The sequence below is a fragment of the Acartia tonsa genome, chromosome 9, assembly GCF_053477335.1.
Source record: "Acartia tonsa isolate MP-2025a chromosome 9, ASM5347733v1, whole genome shotgun sequence".
NCBI lineage: Eukaryota > Metazoa > Arthropoda > Copepoda > Calanoida > Acartiidae > Acartia > Acartia tonsa.
Genome location: NC_137268.1, coordinates 11,281,377 through 11,296,458, shown reverse-complemented (window position 1 = coordinate 11,296,458; position 15,082 = coordinate 11,281,377). Strand labels below are relative to the sequence as shown.

The following is a 15,082-nucleotide window of genomic DNA, read 5'->3' as shown; positions in this document are numbered from 1 at the left end:
GATATAATACGATGCTAGACATAGTTTTTTCGTATGGATGCAGGGGTGTATATTTTACATGGGATCCCCGGCTCAGGGGGGGGGAAAAAAAATAAAAAATAAGTGGTTGGAGAGAAAAAAAATGTAAAAATTAAGAAAACTGAAAACATTTTTTCCATTTCCTCCCCCTCCTTGGTGAAAAAAACTAAAAAAATGTGTGGTAGGAGGGATAAAATAAATAAAATATAGAGTTCTTAAACTATTTTTCCATTTTCCCCCCTTCTTGGTAAGAAAAAACTAGGGGGGAAAAAAATAAAAAAAATTTTAGCCGGGGAAAAAAAATAAATCTTGTGCAGAATATACACCCCTGTATGGATGAGAACCGGTTCCTATCCGCCGGATTCGAATGAATACGAGAAAATATATTTTTCTTTTGAAGTATAGAAAAAGACTGATATTTCGTTTATTATCATATCCACCATTACCCATCGTCTTTTCACTCCTTATGATGTTGGTATTTTATACAAGATATAAAGTACAAAATAATAACAATTGGTTTCCTTGAAAATAATATACAATCGTCTACGAAGTTCATAAGCGGGTAGTCGCATCAACTGATGAAAAGAATCCTCAAACAGTGTCTGAAAATAAAAACAGATGTGAGTTGCGTGTACAGGGTTTTACCATATAATAAAATTACAAAGAAACAACACATAGTTCTAACTTCTAATCTTAATATTTTAAGACGTATTAACAGAGATGCTTTTGTAGTTGTACGGAGTTTAACCCCCCACCTTTGACCGTTTTCAAACAACCTTTTATATACTTTTATTTCTACCTGTCTTGAGACAGTAAGTTTGTTGTGGGAAGGGAGGGCGTTTGACTGGCAGAGGTATCGGAACTGATTCAATTTCCACCGGAATGACCGCTCGTACTGGGCTGGTACACCATAAACACCCTTGGTACCTATAAAAGAAACAAAATTTAAGCATACTATTGGACAAAGAAATGAAAAATGATTAGTGGTCATTGACCACTCATAATGGGTTGTTACATTATCGACACCCTTGGTACCTAAAAACGGAAGTTTTATCATAATTGTTGTTTAAAGAAAATCAAACTTTTTGTTAATCAGCAGTACATACCTACAAATTAAGAAATTCTTCAGGGGTAAAGGTGACATTGTATTGTTGTAAACTATTCTGGAATCCAAAGTTTTTTTTTACCTGGGTTGTATATCAATTTATCGTCCATTGTCTTATCTTTTCAGACCTATAATTTTTTCAACAGCAAAATGTTACCTTGTTTAGAAGCTCCTGGCCTAGGGTCGTCAAATGTTGTTGTCCGAGTGTTGTGGTCAACAAAGTATCTCACACCAGCATCCGTAAATCTAAAGTAAAAACTAGTGATGGCAATCCGTCGAATTTTTGGGCCGGATTCGGATTACGGATTCTAAAAAATTACGGATTCCGGATTCTAGCAGTATTTTTAAAGGCGTTTAAAAAAATTACAAAAATTAAGTGCTACATATGACCTAAAAATTAATGTTCTTGGTGTTCTCTATAATTCACTTCCGAGAATCGAACCAGATTTTAAAAATTTTTATTTGTAATGATGATAATCTTTGCCTTCTAAAAGCGAGAGTTGAAAGAAAAAACTCCAGATGCTAATTTTAGCATACCAATTAAGAATCCGGAATCCGCTATTAAAAAACGGATTCCGGATCCGGATTCGGATTCCAAAATTGGCCCAAAAATTGGGCGGATTCCGGATCCGGATTCCGGATTGCCAATCCTAGTAAAAACTCAAGTTTAGAACAAAAGATAATGATTACAACACAGGGAGGGAGTGGACATTGGGCTGTTTATTACACTAGTCCCCAAAGCTTTACAATGAAGTTTTCTTATTCGTTTACTTAACAACTTTGGGGACTTTTTTTTAAATTTTAATTTGTTGGTTGATTAAGTTAAGTTTTCAACCATTAATTTTAATCAACAGAAGGGTTAATTTTGTATATCATCAATGGGGATGTACAATGTACCGAGAAAATAAGAAATCCCCCACAGAGTTAAGAATTTTAGAAAATAAAGACTTTTATTTTGGTGGTTAAGGTTACTTAAGGAATACTTTAATACTCTAATATTATTATGTATATTGCCTTTATTTTCATTCATCTAGAAAGAATACGATATGTTTTCTATACCTACCTAAGGAAAAACTAAGAAAATCTTAACAGCAAGTTAAATCACTTTTTCAAAAGGGCGTCTTTTTTTGCATAATTCCTGAAAATTAAGTGCAAGCTTCCAGTCAAATGCACTTATTAGGTCAAATTGTTATTAAATATGCGTTTAATTATACAATGCGTTTGGTCATAATTAAGGACACCGTGACCTAATAAGAGCATTTGACGGTAAGCTTACACCTATCTTTACAGAAATATGAAAAAATAATGCTCTTTGTTACAGAAATTTCTTATTTGTCTTTATTTTTACTTTCTTACTGTCTTTCCAACTAACATTTCAACCAAGATATCCTTATATTAATTTTTTTTATCTGGATAATTATCAATGTTACTAAAAATGTATGTAAATATTGTATAAACAGAATATTAATAAACTTGCTAGGAGAAAAGTTGTTGTCAAGTTTTAAAAGTTTAAAAAGGATGAAGGAAAAAACTCTTCTTGTCAAATAATCCAGGTAGGGAGGGGACATTGAGTTGTATATTACTCTAGTCCCCAAAGTTTTAACGTTTTCTTATTCCTTGGCTTAAAAACCTTGGGAACTTGGAAGAATTTTTATTGGTTGGTTCATTTAGTTGAGAGTCCAAACGTTTCAACCACTAATTGCAATTGACAGAAGGGTAATGTTGAGTATTATCATTGGGGAATGGGATATAAATAAATTTAGCGGCCATTGTCTAATCCCTTTAGTTCCCTACAAATGATCTTAGAAAATGCGCTATCATAAACAAGAAAAAACTTCTTCCCTACAAGCATATCATTATTTAAAGGGGGGGGGGGGGGGGGGGGCGAAAGTGACACTTTTTGAAACCAAAACTAAAAGTCAAAGGAACTCTACTAAAAAAAGAGTTACAGGTCTGACATTTTGCATGGCAGTTGCTTTATAGGGGTACAATATGGAACTGTGAAGAAACGGCGTCGCAACCGCCGAAAACCGCCGAGAAAAGGCAAAAAAAATTTCGGCGGGAAACGGCGGTTTTCGGCGGTTGCGCCGCCGTTTCTTCACAGTTCCATATTTTACCCCTATAAAGCAACTGCCATGCAAAATCTCAGACCTGTAACTCTTTTTTTAGTTGAGTTCCTTTGTTGACTTTTAGTTTTGGTTTCAAAAAGTGTCACTTTCGCCACGCCCCCCCCCCCCCCCTCTGTTCATCATATTTGGTAAAGTGTCCATATTTAGCAGAACAGAAAATTTTAAGTTATCTATTTAATGCTTTTGACAATATATAATACATGTAATAAATAAAAATTTCTGTCGCAATATAAAATGCTCTAAATATAAATATAAAATACTAATTTTCTCTTTCTATTAATAAACTTTATATATATCATTATTCTAAAAGTTTACGCATCGGAGTGTACAATCTTCTTTATTACAGGGATAGGAAATAGGCAAAAAAAAAAAAAAAAAAAATGCAATTATGGTTGTTACTTTTTTTACTTCTGAGTTTTGTTAGTATTTTCATATATAAGTACATACAATAGTGTAGAAAATAATTTGGAATACCTTGTTTATGACAGATGAACAATTCGGATTTAAAGAGTAGCTACTCTACTAAAAAGACGCTTGGCAAGTAATGATATTTCTCGTATTCATTCGAATCCGGTGGATAGGAACCGGTTCTCATCCATTCGAAAAAACTATGTCTAGCATCGTTTTATATCCAGCTTTCTACGAAAATAAAAAATGCAGGGCGACCACCGCCTTTTTGATATTAATATTGAAAATAACGTACTACAAAAAAATTACAATGAACACAATAACGTACATTTTTTTGAAAAAATAACGTACCATTAAACACATATACATCTATGATACAAAGTAGTACGATGTCTGTCTGAAGCTTAAGATTTTAGTAACCACTGAACCGATGGGCTCTACTCTTCAGGGAATATACCTACTGGTCCTGGGATGGTTTTGAGCTATTTTCTTGGGGGGTGGGACACCCCCCCCCCCCTAAAAAAAATGAAAAATACCCCCACTAAAAAAAATTCTTTATAAAACTGAAAAGGGTTAGGTTAGGGCGAAGCCGCTAGTATATCTATAATACAAAGTAGAACGATGTCTTTCCGCTAGTATTTATAGATAGTATACATTATATCAACTTTTGGATTCAAATTAAGGAAAAACCCTTTAACTTTAAAATATCAACATCATATTCTAAATTTTGATCTGAAAAAAATCACAGTTGTTTAAATTTTTCATTTACATAATCTATATCATGTAAAAATATGGAAAGACATAATTGAAAGTTTATGTAAATTACATTAAATCTTTAAATTGCGCGCGAAGCGCGCCGGAAATTTTTCTACCCTCTGAAATCTGTTTTGGGTGTTAACTACCCCCCCTTAATCACCTCCCCTAAAAAAATTTACCCCAATTTAATCATGTAAATAGTACCAACTAATAATGAGGTTTATATTAATTTATTTAAGTACGATTAAATATTCCAGCATCTTTGCCCCTAGCCTCTAGGGGCATCGCCAAAAGAGGTATTGTAAAGTTTTTTTTTTAAAGGGGGGATTCTTTGCCTTAAACCACAATAGGACCAGTAGGTATATTACCTGAAGAGTAGAACCCAATTGGTTTAGCGGTTACCGAGATCTTAAGCTTAAGAAAGACAGAAAGATAGACAGACATCGTTCTACTTTGTATCATAGACAGTAGTATCTCATTCTTAAGATAACTACAAGAAAACATAAATATCAACTAAAAATTATCTTGTTAACTTATGAACAAATATCATACTCTTTTAAAGTTTAACTTCGCATATGTCCTGATCAGGTTTGTAATTGGTTTAGAGGAATTTTTAAAAGCAAAGCTTTTCTATAATTAGGGTCGGTCCGTCCGTCTGTAACCGATAGCTTTTTTCGTTAATTTAAGCATGTTAGAATTGTCCTATCAATTTCAAACTTTGCATGGTGATTCCTGTAGTAGTTAGGTACGATTTAGAAAGCGTAGCAACTCTATAATCATTTCCAAAATGTCCGTACGTCCATTTTAAACATGTTGATTTTTTTACTTTTTTAACAACAAATTTTTATGTGATCTAATTTTCCGATTGATCCGATTTTTTGTATACCTACTGATTCCTGGGAAAACAAAGTACAATATTATAAGCGAAGCAACAATAGTTCTGACACTATACAAGTGGTAATGTCCGTTTGTCCTACCGTTTATGTGCTTCACCTTTATGGATGTTGTCATCCTTGTTTTTATACTTACTGAAATGCTTGATTGAGTCAAGTTTTATTATTTTATGGAAGCTTCACTATGACGTCATAAACCCCAGGATAAATTGGTTAAATGGCGCGCGAAGCGCAAAGAAATTTTTTTTGTAGTTTTTATGAAATACAAATACATTAATGATTACTAATACTAATCATACATTACAGAAAAACGTACAATAACGTATGCTGAAATGTTCATATTGTACACAAAAATCAATAATGAACAAAAACGTACCAAAAAACCTAAAAGTGGTGTTCAATATGAACATATTGAACATAACGTACATAGTGGTCACCCTGAAAATGTACAATCATAAGATTAAAACCAGTTTTTTTAGCCCCGAGGTGCCGAAGGAAAGCCGTATATAATATGATGCGAGAAATAACTATTAACTAATATATCATAATGGCTTGGAAGCGGCAAATCATATATATCTTTTTGATGAATTATCAAAATTGGGGTATTTAATTTGATAAGGTTTTTATCTCTGACAATCTTCTTAATACAAATCTGCAAGACAACCTTCATTTCAGATTATACATATTTGGATCCACAACAGAGGCAAAAGCAAACAAAAAGACATTCAAGTCTAAGAAAAATCATCAATTCTTAATATTTTTCCTTACAAATACATCTAGATAGACTCCGTAGCTACTCTATAATGTCCTGTGTCTGTACGTCAGACTCCCAACATCAGTCAGTCCGAAACGCTGGCCTGGAAATCTGATTTTCTCGGTTGCTATTTAAGAGAGAAAATTATTTTTTTGGTAATAATGAGTCACTGTATCAATAGGCATCCAGTTTAAAACTTAATAGGTCCGTCTGTCTCGTTCATACTTCAAAAGACAATGCTATTTATTTTTTATGATTTATCGCATATTCTCTTTCTGAACATTATTATAAATTAATAACTTTGGGTACCAGTGTCATTTAAATTTTAATGTACCCTACTTCCCAGTAAAATTTTGACAGTTTTGTTTGAGCAGCAGTAAAGACGCTCACACAGCCAGAGAGAAACTCTGTAAATAAGATGAAAGAAAGAAAAGTTTGAAGTGCACTGAAAATGAACATCTTTTATTCACGGATCATCCACTCAATAACTTGGTATTTTATAATTTTTTTCCGTCTTTAAGTTGTGATAATAACCAGTGACTGTAGCGTATAATTGTCGGGTAGGTGAAAGGTTTGAATCTCGGACCAACGCCACGTCATAACAAAAGACGTTAAATGGTTCTTACTGCTGTTATGTTAAGTGAGTTGACTAGTAGGGTGTGAAAGGGTGGATCTAGAAGGACAAATGTAATGCATTCCAAGGGTTGAAACAAAATAAGATTTGGTGGTATTTGGTATTTTAAGATGTTGAGCTTCATGCCTGTACGTCACACAATAGATACTTCTAGCCCTAATTCTGGCATTTTAACTATGGGGAATGCATTGGCCCCCAGAAAAAATTTGTGACCTCAAAAGGCTGGTTTTCTCTGAAAATTAGTCATTGTAAAAAATTGTTGTTCTTGCTTGACAGTTTAAAGGTTTCTTTACATGGATATTATGCGGGGAGGTACGACACCCCAATCTCGGTAAATATTTTTATATTTGTAAAAAAAATATATGAGAAGTTCAATAAGAAGGCTTTATTGTTCAAGATGTCATCAACGCTTAAGACGTCTATGGATGCAATCACTCTTGTTACAAAAAAAAATAGTAATTTAACAATGTGAATGTATGTCAGTTACATAAAGACAATTTAGTTAGGGATCTAAAGGAATAAGACAATGATCGATAAATTTACATTCAAATATTTACCCCTTCTGTAGATTGCAATTATTGGTTGAAACGTTTAGACACATGACAAAATAGACCAAAAAAAGCATAATTCAATAAAAGTCCCAACGGAAAAGAAAACCTTATTAGAAGACTTTGGAAACTAGTGTAATAAACAACTCAATGTTCCCTCCCTCCCTGCAATTTAGTCCAAATCAAATTCAATCTTTTTATCCTTATCTATAATACAAAGTAGCTTGATGTCTGTCCGTCCGTCCCTTAAGATCTCGATAACCACTGAACCGATTGGATTCTACTCTTCAGGGAATATACCTACTGGTCCTGTGGTGATTTTAGGCTATTTTCTTGGGGAGTTGAACAACCCCCTACCCCCCCACCAAAAAAATCTCCATCAATTTTTTTTTTAAATTACCTTTAGGGGCAAAGCCCCTTGAGGCAAGGGTCGAAGCCGCTAGTACAAAATAAAACAATATAAATAAATATAACCGTGGCATAAAATTTCGTCATAAAATTCAAGATGATAGAATTAAGTTTTATATCTAATATGATCAGTATCAGAGCAAAATTACGTGCGAAAAGAAAAATTTAAATATTTAAAAGCTATGCTTTTAATAATAGAAGAGAAAGAAAATAGAACTTTTCAAATATGTTGGCTAATTGGTTTTACTGAAATTAAAACTTTTTTATGAAGGATAATTGTACAGCCAGAAAAATTGGAGCGAGAGTATAAAAAGAAAATTTAATTAAGTTTCTTTCTTTTCCTTTAATATAAATTTTTATTTTGCTAAACCTAAATAATTTGCAATTTTCGTCATAGAAAATCAAAATCACTTGACTAGAATCTTAAATAATTTATATTTTTAACAAATCCTTCCCCAACTGTTTTCCATAAATAATTTCAATACAAGATTAAGAGAACTGATGTCTTTTAAAAATAAATTAGGATAACAAAATCCATGATTAGCGATATGGTTCTTCTTTACATTGGAACTCTTCGTAGGTGTTAAGGTTTATAACTATTTTGTGTACCACCATCCCAACCCAAGAGATTGCCACTAGAAAAAAAATTACACCCCTCAAAATTCTATTCTTTTTATTTTTCTTTTAATAACCAAAAATGGAGGTCGACTCCCATCCCCCAAAAATTGTTTACATCTTCTTTATCAACTAAAAAATCGGGCGGTCGAACTCAACTACCCCTTCGGGCCTTCATCTAAGGTGTCCCTATAGACCTCTAGGGGAAAAGACGCTAGTTGAAAATAAAGAAGTAAGACGGATCCTTACCTCATTTCCCAGCCATTAGGCAGGGGTTCTTCCTGGAGCTGACCCTGCATTTGTCCCTGGGTCCTAGGATCCTCCCACTGAGTGGTTCTGTTCTTATGATTGACAAAGTAGACACGCCCATTAGGCTCCACGCGCTTCTCCCAACCTGAAAAATCATTTTCATATTTTAAGGACGACTTTACTGTTTTGTTAGGATAGTTTAATGCTATTTTGCGCCCTTTAGATACAGGTCATTGAGGCTACGGGCAAAGATTGTGCTGGCTTCGCCAAAAGCATTCATTATTGTTAACTACTTTCAAATCCAACGAGAAGAAAACAAGATCAGCAGCCACCATGTTAAAATTGTGGGTCTGAAATTTCCAGCAAGGAAAATAACATTGGGGACTGTAAATTATACTAATACCAAAATAATATAAACACATTTTTTTATGCATTGGCTTAAAATATATGAGGGAACTTATTATCAAATCTTGATTTCAAAATTTTTAAGCAATAGGTATTAATAAAATTTCAAAATTATATTATTATACCTTCAGGAAGTGGCCCGAGGGGATCATCCTCTGCCGTCCGCTGTTGGTCGGGAAATAAGAATCTCTGGTTTTTCATTTGCATAACTCTTGCCCGCTCATCCTTGAAATGATTATTGAGTTTTAAAAAAGAGGGTCATTTTCTTAGCGTAATTCCGTAAAGTTTAGTACAAGCTTCCAGTCAAATGCGCTTATTAGGTCAAACTGGTCTTAATTATAACAAAACGCATACTATGAGTATGCAATCCTCCCCTACTCACATGTACATTGTTTTACAATTCATCTAGATAAAGAAAAAAATTACAGACCTGCCAGTTAGCCATCTGTTGAAGTCTGTGTGTATTAGGCCGTTGCCAGGTTGTCTGTCGGGTGTTGTGGTCCACATAGTAAACACGGCCCCGTGGGTCTCGTCTCATCTCCCACCCTGGAGGCAACGGCTGTGGACGCTCCCAAGTAGTGGATCTAAAAAGAAGAATAGTGATTTATGATATCGTATTATAGACAGTTTTCCGCGTATATTAAAATGAAACAATAAAAGATTGTAAACAGTTTCTTAGCCCAGAAGGGCTGATAGCCCAGGCTACCCAAACTGGTATTGATTTTATTACTTTAATTTTAATATTCGTGGAAAATTGACTGTAATACGATGCTACACATGATATCAATAATATATATTCCAAGTACTTATACCTCACAGAATACGAAGATTCTTTTATGTTACATCATGTAATAAAGTAAAATACCTATAAAAATTTCCGAAAAAATGTTCTAAAATTACAGCAGGCTTTTAACGAAAGATATTATCCGTTTGAAGACTTTTAATGTAAAAGAAGCTATTCATAAAAATATTTTTGGTAATCCGGCTACCCTAAAGACGATGCTCCGAAATTATTTTGTTAATAACCCAGATCTAAACTTAACAGGAGAGCTTACCTTGTATTGTGATCTACATAATATTTTCTGCTGTATGAATCAAACCTCATCTCCCAGCCCGGGGGTAGGGGCTCCTCTGCAGTTCCTGCTAATATTGACACATCAGAATATTGTTTAATTACTTTATTATAACAAAGGGGGGGGGGGGGGGAGATTCATATTTGTTGGAAATTTTTTTGAAATTTCCCAGGGGTGTATATTTTTTAAATTGACCCGGCTGAGGGGGGGGGGGTAAAAAAACTAAAAATATGTGGTTGGGGGGGAAAAATGTGAAAATTAAGAGGACTGAAAGCATTTTATCCTATATTTCACCCCCCTTTGGTGAAAAAAAACTAAAAAATATGTGGAAGGGGTCATAATATGAATAAAGTAAAGAGTTCTGAAAATATTTTTCCATTTTATCCCCTTCCTTGCTAGAAAAAACTAGGAGGGGAAAAAAATTTGAAAAATTGCGGCCGGGAAAAAAAATCTTTTGCAGGATATGCACCCCTGAAATTTCCTTAAAATTGAAAATTGGACTATTATACTATTATAAAAATTGTGAGCTATTGTGTTTTTTAACACTCTTTAGTTCCAAAACATTTATATACTCGTCTCTCTTTCGCTGGTCAAACCATCATTGTCCAAACTTTATACAGAAGCTAAATGTATATTACCTGGCGGCTGTTGACTGCTGCTAGAAGCAGCGGAGGCTGATGGAGGTGGACCACTTGATGTTGGAGGTACAGCTGCCCCACCAACACCTTCACCTTAAAAAATATTAAGTTATACATAAATGTGAGTGATAACAATTTTGGGCTGAAGGATACTGTGCAGTCCAATCTAACGGCTGTCCATTTTTAGGTCGAGCCAGAACAGAAGGTTGCTTTCAGTCTACTGCGGCAGATATTATAAATAATCGGTCTGTTCTTTCTTTTTTCCAATTATTCAAAAACAAAACTTTTTTCAGACCGTCTATCTATAATGTCTGCCGGCTCTTAAGAGAAATCTAGGCTGGCACTATCCAATATACAGATAGAGCTGCCATTTCTCTTTATAAGGTAAATATTGTATCCTAACCCCTATTGTATCTAAATTAAGGGGAGGGAAAACTAAGGCTGGTAGCTAGGATAAAGCTTTAGGTTTCAAATGTTGATTCACATATTAATATTTATTATTTTTAGCAAACCAACATCAACCTGCCCCCTACTTCCACGACCTTCATATTTTCAGAAACATATGCCCGGACAACCACAGTGGTAACCCGGGACTGGAGGACTAGAGGCTGGAAAGAACAGGAAGCAGATTTGACCAACACACTGTATAAACAGCAGGTACAAAATTTATTCCAGCAAAGTGCCTAGAAGTCTTTGTGTCTGTCTGTTAACAATATCTATCTTAGCCAACAATTTGACTTTGACAGATACTTTGTAACTAAAAGAATTTTTGAGATCAATAATATTCTCTTGTTTAGGAATATTTTCTTATAATTAGTTTAGTTTTTTCAATCTAGAATTAACTATTAAACAATAATAAAAAACATGTATCGGTGGACAGTAAAAAATATCTTCAATTTCAACTTGCTTTTAATTCATTCAATAGATGTATTTTGAATTTTCCTAGATGGTCTAACAGACACAATAATTTTAACCATTCGACTGTTTTCTATCGGTCCAATTAAGACATAGAGAATCTAGACTATTTATGTTTATTATGGAAGCCCTACCTTCACTTGGTGGTTGTGTGGGTGAAGTTCCGTTGACGAGAGCTGCACGGGAACCGTCAGAAATGGGCGGCAACGATAAATGCCGGCTGGGAGTAGCAGCGGTTGAAGTACTAAGCTCTTGTGACTAAAACAATTAGCAAATCAACATATTATGTTTATGACGGAGTTTTAATGACTATACGTTTATGTAAGGTAGAAAGGTTTTTGTTTGTTCTTTAAGATCTCGCTAACCATTGAACTGATTTAATTCCCCATTTAAGTAAAAAGCCGATTAGGTAACTGGGAGATTTTTAGCTATTTTTTGTTCCATCTCTTCTCTTAAAATATATCCAAAACAGAAAAATTTCATTTTTGTCATATATGGCCATTAAGATAACATGTACTATATTCTTATGCTTGTAAGTAAGTATGCATTACAATGCTAAATTATTTAGGAAAAAAACGAGATTTTTGTAGTTTGTAGAATGGATGGCGAAAAACCCTTCTTTCTTAAAATCATGTATGTTTACCTGACTGGAATGTTTATTATGTGTGAGGGGGGGAAGTTGACCATTTCTCGTACTGCTGCTCCCAGATGCTGAGGGCGGCCCAGACCCACTTGATCTGAAATACCTCAGAGATTAGGCAATTGTGATAAAATAACCCCCCACACAATTACTAAAATAAAGTATATCAATCTATTCTATAATTCATAATTATAACAAAATTTTTTTTCTCTCGGTATATCTAATATATTTATGTGTAAATAATTGCGCATTAATGTGTCTAAAAAAAATTAAATTTCTGTTTAGAAAAGCTTTATTTGATAACAATAACTATTTTTAAAGTATAGCAATACATTGCTAAACTAAATCAAAATAATATAGGAGTTAGATTAAAAGCAAAGCAATTGAATTTATAGGTGTTATTTCTATGTGAAAATGTACATTTAATTCTTTTCTGCGGAATCTTCTTTAGTCACTGTGGATTTATGAAAATATAAAAAAAATATGCACTCATCGTAAAAAAAAACAAAAAAAAAATGAACGATCAGATTGATTGGTTTCGCAAATTTACCAAGTGGCGTTTTCCCTCAAAGTGCCTTGTTGAGCACAGGAAACCCCTCCAAATTATTTGTTAAATAAATTGAAATAGGGTAAGAAGGAGGGGCAGTTTTTCATTTGTTTGTGTATTGCTTAAGGTCAGGTTATGTTTATATATTTTGTAATGAGTAGCCTTGTAAGGTTAGGTAAAGGGGGGTAGGTAGGCCCGTAGGGGCAGGGTAGTTCATTGCTTGATAGGAACTTTGAGGGAAAGCAACTTTTAACAACTGCATACCTTGGTTTTGGTATGGCCGGCAATTTACTACTGCCAGACCGTTTACTGCTGCTATTTGACTCAGGTGCAGAATGTGCCCTACTACTGCTACTGCTGGTGCCTACGGCCCCACCCTCCACTAGGGGGGTTCGACTTATAGCGCCACCGTTTTCTAAAGCTTCCCTGAAAATTATTTTTACATAGGTAGGGTGTTACTGTGTAATTAACATGACTTAACAAATAAATCTCATCTCATGAAAAAATATTTAGGTATTAAGTTTTTGACCGACTAAAAAGTATAATTTTCATTTTTTGTTTAATTACCTACACAGCATAGCCCATAAAATAAAAAAGAATTTAAGTGCAAAGCGTAGCTATTATTATAATATTTCTATGTACAAAATAAATGTTGGTAACTAAAAAGTAAATAAAAAGTTTAATAATATATTTATTGCGATTCTTTTAATTATGTTAAAAAAAATAAAATTTCTTCAGTGAGGTTTCATCTGGGATCTTAGATGATAAGACAAGGGACGATAAATTGAGGAACATCTCCAAGATAATATACAAAATTATCCCTTCTACAAACTAAAATTGTTGCAGGAAAAGTTAAGACACAACTTAGTTTTGAACAAACCAATTAAAATTCAATAAAAGTGCCCAAAAAAACTAAGATAACGAAGTTATAAAACTTTGGGTACCAGTGTAATTAACAGTCGAATAGCCCCTTCCTTCCTAGTATTATAAAGATGGGAGGCGGAATCGCCACTTAACAAGAACCCAAAGTTTTTAAAACCCTAAAAACTTTTACACAAATTATTTAAATCTACATTGAGGATAATTTTTGTTTTTGGAATTGAACATCAATTTCTTGTCCATTGTCTTTTCCTTTAAGATTCTTGTTCTTAATCCTTGTGCTTAGCTATTTTTACCAGCTGCGTTCATTTGTTTAGGTTAATCTTAAAGTGGTATTGAAGTCTCCCTTATTATTTATTGACTTAAAATTGTATATTAGCAAAAAATGTTAGTTTTATTTGTACATACCTATGAAAAGAATTTCTAGGACTGGTTGCCAGGGACGCAACCCCATGGTCCCCAGGACTAACAGGAATACCCTATGGTCATAGACAACTTTAGATTAAATGTAAGGTTGGTATTTATACACCCGCGACGTTGCGCTTCAGCTAGTTGTCGGGAAGGTAAGAGGTTCGAATCTCGGCATGTCATAACCAAAGACGTTAAAAGTGGTTCTTCTGATTTAAAAATTTAAAAAATACCAAAGATAATCAAACCCTTAAAACCTCTCATTTTATTGCATCAAAATAAAAAGCATGGACGTCCTTGGACAGGAGTCACAACTGTACTCCTAAAAAAATTCCGAACAAATATTTCTAGTTGTCTATGCCTGAGGATCTGATGGACTGGCAGGAGGCTGCAGCGCTAGTCTGGAGGGTGGGTCTCCAGGTGGGGGAGGTGGGGGGCCCAACCTGCTTACACCTGAAATTTTTTTAGATTTCAATTTATATTCCTAGGCTTAACAAACTACAAAGTCATAATCTTAAAAATTTGACTATTGGGGATTACTTTATCATACTTAACTCTATTCCTGGGACTAGAGTCTAAGCCCCTAGATGTATATAGGGACACGTAAAATGTTTTCTGTTCAATCTATGGTTAGATCAACTTTTTACCAATATCCTCTGGGCAGCACTTTATATTTTTTTGGGCGATTTCTCTTGGGAGAGTGTAGGATCCCTCCCCCAAAATTGTTGTAAACCTTCCCAGGACCTATAAGAGCTACCCTGTAAAGGAGAAATAAATCGGTTCTGCGGTTAGCGAGATCCTTTGGTATACACAGACAGACACAGATCCTGTTACTTTAATATAAGGATTATCATGTACCTGAGTTGTTAGCTGACTCTACCCCGCTGCCGCCAGGGACGGGTACGCTGACCAGCCCGCCGTTAGCGCCGCCCCGCAGCAGGTTGTCCATGTTGACCGCTACGCCGTTCAGTTTGACAAATAGGACGCCCACGTTGATTTCTGAGGGAGGAAAGGCCGGATCCTAATTCCAATACGTACATTAGTAAAAAAAGGAAGAAAA

General features: G+C 34.4%; 1 protein-coding gene across 4 annotated transcripts in view; it reads right to left on the bottom strand.

The window, feature by feature from the left end:
- The window catches only part of Su(dx) (WW domain containing E3 ubiquitin protein ligase suppressor of deltex), a 43,853-nt gene that overhangs the window by 27,584 nt on the left and 1,187 nt on the right, over positions 1-15,082 (bottom strand). For 3 of the 4 annotated variants that reach the window (XR_013882391.1, XR_013882392.1, XM_080171793.1), the window contains exons 3-16: positions 14,881-15,045; positions 14,384-14,475; positions 14,023-14,093; positions 13,000-13,161; positions 12,192-12,285; positions 11,683-11,806; positions 10,634-10,726; positions 9,978-10,065; positions 9,353-9,506; positions 9,048-9,147; positions 8,518-8,662; positions 1,281-1,369; positions 818-945; positions 542-620 (exon numbers count right to left, since the gene is read on the bottom strand). Coding sequence is in view for 2 of the 4 variants with exons in the window: in XM_080171793.1 (XP_080027919.1) it covers positions 542-620; positions 818-945; positions 1,281-1,369; positions 8,518-8,662; positions 9,048-9,147; positions 9,353-9,506; positions 9,978-10,065; positions 10,634-10,726; positions 11,683-11,806; positions 12,192-12,285; positions 13,000-13,161; positions 14,023-14,093; positions 14,384-14,475; positions 14,881-15,045 (1,584 nt within the window). In the remaining 2 variants the exon portion in view is untranslated. The remainder of the gene's footprint in view (positions 1-541; positions 621-817; positions 946-1,280; positions 1,370-8,517; positions 8,663-9,047; positions 9,148-9,352; positions 9,507-9,977; positions 10,066-10,633; positions 10,727-11,682; positions 11,807-12,191; positions 12,286-12,999; positions 13,162-14,022; positions 14,094-14,383; positions 14,476-14,880; positions 15,046-15,082) is intronic. The other variant, XM_080171794.1, reaches the window with a different exon arrangement.